This window comes from Aegilops tauschii, chromosome 4, assembly GCF_002575655.3.
Source record: "Aegilops tauschii subsp. strangulata cultivar AL8/78 chromosome 4, Aet v6.0, whole genome shotgun sequence".
Classification (NCBI taxonomy): Eukaryota; Viridiplantae; Streptophyta; class Magnoliopsida; order Poales; family Poaceae; genus Aegilops; species Aegilops tauschii.
In genome coordinates, this window is record NC_053038.3 from 465448713 (window position 1) to 465458210 (window position 9498).

Genomic DNA, 9498 nt, shown 5'->3' on the forward strand with positions numbered 1-9498 from the left:
GCATTATGTAAAATCTATGAGCTCATTGATTGTTATTTCGATGAAACTTTTTACCGTTTGCTTACTTCCCAAGGCCGCCCCAGTCCATCAACGACAATCTTAGAAAAAAGAGGCTTTCCGAACTTATGTGGAGTGTTGGCAGGAAATTGCTTAACGCCTGCTAAGTGGCTTTCGTGACCTAGCTAGGTCCCCTAGTGTCTATCCATGGTTTCAAATAAATGAAACATTTGTGTTTAGACAAAATTATGAAAAAATACCTTCAATTCAAACATGACCTTTACAGTGTAGGGTGAAACAACTTCTAATCCAGTATATTAAAAGAGACAATTTACCATGGGCTTATTTTCTATGACCGACCTAGTTCATTAGCTACAAGCTTCAAAATAAGGCTTCCTGAACTTAGGTGGACTCTTGTTACAAATATGATCATGTTCGATTTGTCAAGAGCAACGACTAATGCTCAAATTTCATAAGTTGTTTCAAACAAAAAAACATGCTTCTAGATGCTTCCTTTATACTGAATTTTCTATGGTGGTTAGCTTGTGCACAAGCCTAAACCATTTGGAAAGGTGTTTTGCTTTGGTACGAAATTGCACATGAAGCTGCCCAAAGAGGACACACTGATTAAAAAACAAGGCATTTTCCATGCAAGGACAAAAAGCACTCAACTAAGCTAACAAAGAAACCAAAAAGGGAAAAAAGTGTGCATGCCCACAACCAAGTATTTTTCTGGCAGGCAAGGGGGGTTTGTGAGTGACACAGGGGCAAAAAGGAGATGGTGAAGCGAATAAGAAACCACACACCTAAGGCCAAAAATCCAACTTCTGGCCCTTGACCCTCCTCGTCTCCGCGAGATCTGAAAACCACACCGTCAAATTACTTAACTTCATAAACACTCTCAATGCAAACAAAATCTTACTTATTTTCATGTTGAAAAACCTACTCGTTTGCATTATGTAAAATCTTTGAGCTCACCGGTTGTTATTTCGATGAAACATTTTTACCGTTTGCTTACTTCGCAAGGCCGCCCCAGTCTAGCGACGACAAGTTTTAAAAAAGGGGCTTTCCGAACTTATGCGGAGTGTTAGCAAGAAATTGCTTCAACGCCTGCCAAGTGGCTTTCGCAAGCTAGCTAGGACCCCTTGTGTCTATACATGGTTTCAAATAAATGAAACATTCGTGTTTAGACAAACTTATGAAAGTATACCTTCAATCCAAACATGATCTTTACAGCGTAGGGTGAAACAACTTCTAATCCGCTATATTAAAAGAGACAATTTACCATGGGCTTATTTTCTATGGCCGACCTAGTACATTAGCTACAAGCTTCAAAATAAGGCTTCCTGAACTTACGTGGACTCTTGTCACAAATATGCTCATCTTCGATTTGCCAAGAGCTACAACTAATGCTCAAATTTCAGAAGTTGTTTCAAACAAAAAAACATGCTTCTAGGTGCTTCCTTTGTACCGAATTTTCTATGGTGGTTAGCCTATGCACAAGCCTAAACCGTTTGGAAAGGTGTTTTGCTTTGGTACAAAATCGCACATGGAGCTGCCCAAACAGGGCATGCCAAGTAACAAACAAGGCATTTTCCATGCAATGACAACAAGCACCGACCTAAGCCAACAAAGAAACCGAAAAAGGGAAAAAGTGTGCATGCCCACAACCAAGTATTTGACTACCATGCAGGGGGGAGGGGGTTGTGAGTGACACAGGGGCAAAAGCAAGATGGTGGAGCGAATAAGAAACCACACCCTTGAGGCCACAAATCAAACTTCTGGCCCTCGACCCCTCTTCGTCTCCAGGAGAGCCCTGAAAACCACACCATCAAATTGGCCAACATTGACGATCAACCTCGCCACCAGAAACCTCCAAGCACTTATCTCGAACAAGCCAATATTTTGTAGGGCTTCCGATGCCCAATCTTTCACAGGGCTTCCTATGGTGCGTTGTGGCTCTTGGGTGCCCAATTTGAAGGCACAGTACCGGTGAATAGTTTGCCTTAAGGTTACCCCGCAATGGTGGCCGATTATGATTGCATCGTGGAACCACATTGCTCGGGCAGTTGTTTTGAGGCTCCCTTCATCTGGGCCAGGAAACAAAAAACATGCAATTTCAAATACATTTTTTGAGGGGTTGCAATTTCAAATAGATGAGCAACCATGTTATGTGAACGCTTTGCATAACTTAAAAAACACTCCCAATCCAAACAAAACCATATATACTCTCTATGGTGACACACCTTCTCATCCACATTACAAAAAGAAGCCATGAGCTCATTGATTGTTATTTTGGTGAAAACACTTACTGGGTGCTTACTTCCTAAGGCAGACTCTATCCATGAGCGACAAGCTTAAAAAAGAGAGATGCTCTTAGATATTGTGAGAACTCTTAGCGGGAAATTTCTCTTCTTCGAGTACTCAACAAGAACAACCAGTGCTCAAATTTTAGAAGCCATTTCAAACAAGAAACGGGCTTCCTGAATGTTCCTCATGCCAAACCTCCTATAGCAACCAATCTATGCACAAGTCTAAACCCGCTTCGGTTTTCGAAGCATGCTACTCGCTTTGTTCCAAAATACTTGAATGTCCTGAAAAACATACCAACATCTACAACACCAAATTAAATCCATTAGATTCATAATAACATATATATATAGTGATACTATTCATCACCCAGGGTGTAGAATAAGTTATTCTTCATCCAAGGTAATTTTACGATCATTTCATAATTAAATTACGTTTAGATTCAAATAGTTACATTCCTATTGATTTACTACGTAAAATTTGGCATAAGAAAATAAAAATATATGTCATAAGACAAGAAAATATGCAGTTTATGCGTATTTTATACTATGTTTTTACGTTTGTAATTTTACATAACATAAAATATTTTTACAACGATTATATATTTTCTTACGGTCTTTTTTTACGTCGAAAATAAGACAAAACTTACGAAACCTAAAATTACGATGCATTGATGGTAAAATAGAGAAGGGGGTGAAGAATAACTATTCCTCACCCAGGGTGAGGAATAGTCAATCCCAGGGTGACAAAACTATCTCTATCATAGCTTGCCACAGAACTAGTTAACGCTTGCTGAACATTTTATGGTTTAAAAGTAAGTAAAAATATGAAATAAATAGGGGAGCCTCACTCTAATCTAATAAGATGATCCAACTGTGTGATTGTGAAAATATGCATTTATGTGTCTTCAGCGAAAAACAAGCATTTCAGCTCACTACAGGATCAATATATATATATTGAAACATTTGTTATTTTTGTCCAGGACACATGCAGATATATTTTTTCAATCACTCTGTTGAATCATGTTATATTATAGGTGTGTTGGTTCAGCATTTTTTCAGGATTTTTGAGAACTTTTACACCGTCGAAAACCTTAACTAGTTCTGTGGCAAGCTATTGTAGAAAATCCTACTTCTATATATATATACACACATTTGATGTTAAGATATGAACAGTTATTTCTATAAAGTTAGTCAAACTCAAAGAAGTTTCACTCGAAAAAAAAACTCAAAGAAGTTTGACTTGATACAAACCAAACAAACGGAGCATATTGCAGAGCATAGCGAACCAACCTGTGGTTGGATGGTTAGCTGGTATCCCCAGCCCACCAGAGTTCAAATCCTGGTGCTCACATTTATCCTGCATTTATTTTAAAATTTCCGGCGATGCACCTTCAGTGGAAAGAGACGTTCCCGTCGACTACGAGGCGGCTATGGTGACTTCGTAAAATCTCAAGATGATATGCCGGCTCAGTCTCTCGAAGGTGCTTATAGGGGTAGGATGTGCATGTTCGCGTTCACAGGGGCGAGTGTATGCGCGTACATACAAGCGGTTGCGTCTGTACTGTGTTTAAAGAAAAAAAACTAACGGAGCATACTGTAGAAATTGCACACGCAAGCTGCCCAAAGAGGAGAGACCAAGGAAGAAGAACACCGAGCAAACGGGGCATTTTTTTTTCACCCAGCAACAAGCACCCATGCACCCACCAAAGGCAAGAGAGAAGGAAAAACAAAACAAGTGAATGTGCATCCAGCCTCAGCCAAGCGTTGGGTTGCCACGCAAGGGGGGGTGAGGGTGACGCGGGGGCAAAAGCGAGATGGTGGAGCGAATCAAAAACCGCACCCCTGAAGGCCACAAACCCAACTTGTGGCTCTCTGCCCGCGCCCGTGGCCCCCGCCACCCCCCTTTCTTCCTCCTTAAAACCGGACTATCCCCAATCCCATCCACCCTCAGCAGCTCCAGCAACCCGCGAGCAAAAAATCTCTCCTCCGATCGCGCCATACCTCGCCGCCTACTGCTCCTCCTTGTCTGCGAGCGAACGAGCGTAGCACGGTAGGGAGTAGCTCCGGGGACTGTTGGCCTGGTCCAAGAAAAATCCAAGCACAGAGCAGAGGAGCATACAGCCTCGAGGAAGGAAAGAAACAGAGCGGCTTTGCTGTTTGGGAGGTGGCCGGCGAGAGAGATGGGGCAGCTCAGGCCGGCGGCGGGAGGCGGCGGGGACTGCCTGATCAAGCTGTTCGGGAAGACCATCCCCGTGCCGGACGCCGGCGCCGGCGCCAACGCGGGAGACGTCGACAAGGTTGGTGTCCATGCCCTCCTCCTCCTTTGTGTTCTTGTATAGGATCTTGGGAATTTTGGTCGGTTTACGGAGCCTATGGGAAAAAAGGTTCATTTTTTAAGCCTGTTTTCTTTGGCTTTTGAGTTGATCATCGGGTCTTAAGCATGGAGTTCCCTGCCTATTTTGGGAGATAGTAGTATCAGTTAAGCGTTAGGCAGGCAGGTTCAGCTTCCATTAGCATGTTGAGAATTTCGCCTTTGCTGTTCTCCATTAGCAGCAGTTTTTAGTATACTACTACATGATCTAGTTGTCTGAACATCATCTGGACTTTAGAAAGAAAGGCCTTGGCCTCTTTTAATAGGTCGTTTTCGCGTGCTTCCAAGGATTTTCCTGAAAGTGGCTACTACTATGTGGTGCCGTAACCTACTGGACTTCAGAACTTGAGATGCATCAGACTCTGAGTAGATCACCCACTGCAAATTAAAGCGCCATAGCTTCTTTTCGTTAACAGATAAGAACTGAAACATGAACAAACTTCGTCAAATTTTACGCTTGGGAATGGGGGAAAGCATGTGCAGCCACAGGTCAATAACCCGAATATTACACCGTGGGTGCGAACTTCTTCTAATTCAAAACAAAGAACTCATCAAGGTTTTCTGAATGTTTACAGGACCTTCAGCACAGAGGCGGCAGCACCACGGCTGAACTAAAGGTGCAAGAAATCGCCCCTCAGGACTCCACGGGCTCGCCTCAGCAGCCGGAGGTTGTGGACGTCGAGGATCCATCCGCTGCCAAGAACTCGGTGGCAGATCAACAGGACGAAGAGCAGGGGGACACGGCCAACCAGAAGGAGAAGCTCAAGAAGCCTGACAAGATCCTGCCCTGCCCCCGGTGTAGCAGCATGGACACCAAGTTCTGCTACTACAACAACTACAACATCAACCAGCCGCGCCACTTCTGCAAGAACTGCCAGAGGTACTGGACGGCCGGGGGCGCCATGCGCAACGTGCCTGTGGGCGCGGGCCGCCGCAAGAGCAAGAGTCTATCCGCCGCCTCCCACTTCCTTCAGAGGATAAGGGCTGCTCTGCCCGGTGATCCTCTCTGCACCCCAGTCAACACCAACGGCACGGTGCTCAGCTTCGGCTCCGATGCGTCTACCTTAGACGTCTCAGAACAGATGAAGCACATCAAGGAGCTCGCCTCGGTAACCCGGACTGAGAACACCGATGCCCCGTCAGTAGGATCCTCTGCTGAAGGGTGGGCAAAGGGAGAAGAGTCGAGCCAAATGAACTCGAGGGAGAGAGTTGCAGCAGATAGATCCGCAAATTTTGTGCAGCATCCGTGCATGAACGGGGCAGCCATGTGGCCATTCAGTTGTGCACCGTCACCTGCCTATTTCCCCTCAAACGTAGCAATTCCATTCTATCCAGCTGCTGCTGCTGCCTACTGGGGCTGCATGGTTCCGGGAGCCTGGAACACTCCATGGCAGCCGCAGCCGCAGCCACAGTCTCAGTGTCAATCTAACTCACCACCTAGTGCTGCTTCTCCGGTATCGACAATGTCCAGTTGCTTCCAATCCCGAAAGCATCCTAGAGATGGTGATGAGGAAAGAGATACCAAGGGTAATGGCAAGGTGTGGGTGCCCAAGACGATCCGGATCGATGACGTAGATGAGGTGGCCAGGAGTTCTATCTGGTCACTTATTGGGATCAAGGGCGACAAGGTGGAGAAGGATGATGGCAAAGGCTGTAAGCTTGCAAGGGTTTTTGATCCAAAGGATGAGGCAAAGACGTCAAGCCACAGAGGTAACAATAGCTTGCCATTCTTGAAGGGGAACCCAGCTGCACTGTCGCGCTCAGTGAACTTCCAAGAGAGATCTTGAGCACCATCTGGAAATTCTTCATGCTGCCTTCTGCTACTATAAAACCATGTAGCATGATACAGCTGAAATTTTGTACATTAGATAATTGTATACTACTCCCTCTGTCCCATAATATAAGAGCGTTTTTTAGACTAGTGTACTGTCAAAAACGTTCTTATATTATGGGACGGAGGGAGTACTAGATAAGAGACATGGAGTGTTCAACATAGCTATAATCAGATCCTGTAACTGTAGCTGTACTAGGTAACTTGTAGATAGCTATTTGGGTTGGGGAAGATTGGGAGCAGAAGTTCCTGTATCTGTAGATAAATATGATATATTGATTGGAATATTTGGCAGGAATACCTTTGCGCGATAGCACCCAAACAATTGGTAGCTGTCTGATTCCATTGTATAACAAAAATGAGCCCACTGCATCCTTGGAAATGTGACACTATGTGCATATCTCCAGCTTGTTTCCATTTGTCTATTCCTTCTAATGTAAGAATTTGCACAGATATAGAAGAAACAATATCTGATATATTTGTTCCTTTCTCCTTTCTTTTTCTTTGTTTTCTCAACCTTATAGTTGAGATAATTGGGTTATGAAAGTGATGCAAAAAGTGGAGGAAGGCATGGAAGAAAGAAAGAAAGTGATAGACAACTACTGGATGACCCACTAACCTTAAATGTGACAACTAATATATTATCTCCCTTCACACATACTGCAAGCTGTCCTGCATAAAGAAAACCAACAAGTAAAGATGAGCACAAATAAAATCTGCAAGTCCATGCATGGTCTCATATGAATATCGGGTTTTTTTTCATCGTCATATGAATATCTCAGAGGTGTACTTCAGTAGATCAACAATTTATCATGTGACAAGGAAGTAACATCAGGAGCTGACAGAAAAAGTAATGTCTGAAAGTTGTGCCATCATATCAACAAAGACACTGGTAGTCCTACAAACAAACAGAGTGTGGGCGGCGGGTATAGACTGGTAGATACCACTAAACAAAAATTTCTATCTGTTAGGTAACATCCTACCTTTCAAATGTTTCAACAACATGCATTATTGCGCCCATTCATTCTGCTTTTCAGTCGTTGGCTTCTGGCAGTGCCACTTCCACTTACACCATCGTCAACCAGTTTGACCTTTAATAGGCTACATGTTTGACCTTCTATCAAACTTCCAATATAATGGTCATCTGATTGCTGGTCAATGGTTATCAGAACACACACAAAATGTGCAGCCCCCTCCCTCCTCTAAGGCAAAGACACACCCAAAATAAAACATACTCCCTCCGTCTCAAAATAAGTGTCTCAACCTTAGTACAATGGTAAGAAGAGAAGCATAAAGCTTTTCCAACCAAGCATGCCTGTGATTATCAATATTATTGACTCTTTTTTTTTTCTTCTCTTTCAGCAGTCTTTGGTGAGAACACATGTTTAATATGATGTGCTAAAAATAGGTCTATTATTCTGCATACATAACAGGAAAATAACCATATTTCCTCAAGTATTGGGGGCACAGTGGCCATCATGTCTATCCATGGGACTTTCGGCCACGTTATGAAAGAAGTGATGCAATACTTTAAATAAAAGAGTTAAAGGTCAAACACAACAAGCAGTAGTCACTTTTTTTATAGCACCAGTTGCCTTTTGGTGTCTTCACATAATTGGCAGCTAAAACCTTAAGGATGTTAACTTTACCAAACTTTTGTAGCGCACTTTCCCATCAAAGGCGCATAACGCAAAAACTGCACTAGAGTGCTAAAGTGGATAACACTGTTCACTAGGAGAATAACTACTTTCAAGTCCTCAGTCCACACTAAGTATTTAACAAATTCATCATACTTGCTTTTGAGTACAACTACTTATGTGTGAAGACAAGCTTAATACCAAAAGTAAATAGAAGGAAATGATATATGAGTGGGATTTCAACATACCCACCATGGACACGGTTACAACACTGAGCATGCATCCAGAGAGCATGAAGGTGAGTATTTGACTACAACGGAACACCTAGAACATGCAATTTGTAAACATTTAAATTTCAGCCTTATCTATGCATGAATGAGAAAAGAGAAATGAACAGAAACAGTAGGTCTGGGTTATTATTACTCTATTAGTAATTTAGTGTGTATCATCACTCCTATAGTTCCTCCAGATTGGGAGTATCAGACGGTCTGTGTCCTTATGCTATTAATTTAGATAGCCACAGGTGAACTTTTGGGGATAATCTGGCAGTATACTTCTTTTCAAATATAACAAAATCTAGCAAGTGAGATTCGGATGTGAAAATTTTAAACAGTGAAATACAGTATGGATGTCGCATGGTGCTCTTAAAAGAAGATACACATATCAAGGATGGTGAGTTGGTGACTTCTGATGAAGTAATTTAGCATACCAACAACAATCAATAAACCTATGAAGATAAATATGCCTTGATCGCTGGACAATCTTAACATATGAAGCACAGATCTACTTAGAGTTTTAGATTACTAAAAAATTCACATTAACCAACATTTTGTATATTTTGAGCTGTAGAAAACATGCAGTGAATTGCAATAAATTCCAATTCAGACACTGAAGTTAAATTATACTCAGGTTTGAGATTTCAGAAGCAGTATAAGAATGTAGAAAAAAGTTTCAGAAAGTACTGCAAAAAATCCCAAGACAGCCAGTCATTGTCGCTTCAGTGGCATCACCATGCCTTGGATCTGGATATTGCATCATTTGTGGGTTGCGAACCAAGATCATACATCTGCATGTCTCCACATCCACTCAAATATCTGTGGATACAAATGTCAGATCAATCAATTCACATGGAAAGATTGCATTATCTGTCCAAAATCCTGTACACGGTGACAGCACTTTCGAACTGGGGTATTGAACACAAAAAAGTAAAAAGCCCTGAATCAGAATTCAGTATCTTTGCCCATCATCCTCGCGTCCTGCCAAGTGCAGCTAAGATGACACAGCTCATACCAATAATCAATCCTCTGGATTGTGGACAAAAGAATGCACAAAGCTTCTCAATACATGATA

At 42.5% G+C, this 9498-nt stretch overlaps 1 protein-coding gene across 1 annotated transcript; it reads left to right on the forward strand.

Annotated features, from left to right (window-relative positions):
- The first annotated feature begins 3913 nt into the window (after positions 1–3913).
- LOC109751937 (cyclic dof factor 1) lies at positions 3914–6809 on the forward strand. The gene is made up of 2 exons (XM_020310801.4): positions 3914–4606; positions 5256–6809. The coding sequence occupies exons 1-2, from the start codon at positions 4490–4492 to the stop codon at positions 6465–6467; spliced, it is 1329 nt and encodes a 442-aa protein (XP_020166390.1). The 5' UTR covers positions 3914–4489; the 3' UTR covers positions 6468–6809.
- Positions 6810–9498: the final 2689 nt, after the last annotated feature.

Bases quoted from the DNA above. Each gene is read 5' to 3' on its own strand.
- LOC109751937 (XM_020310801.4), top strand. From the start codon at position 4,490: ATGGGGCAGCTCAGGCCGGCGGCGGGAGGCGGCGGGGACTGCCTGATC. The intron at 4,607-5,255 runs GTTGGTGTCCAT...GAATGTTTACAG, and splicing joins ACGCGGGAGACGTCGACAAG to GACCTTCAGCACAGAGGCGG.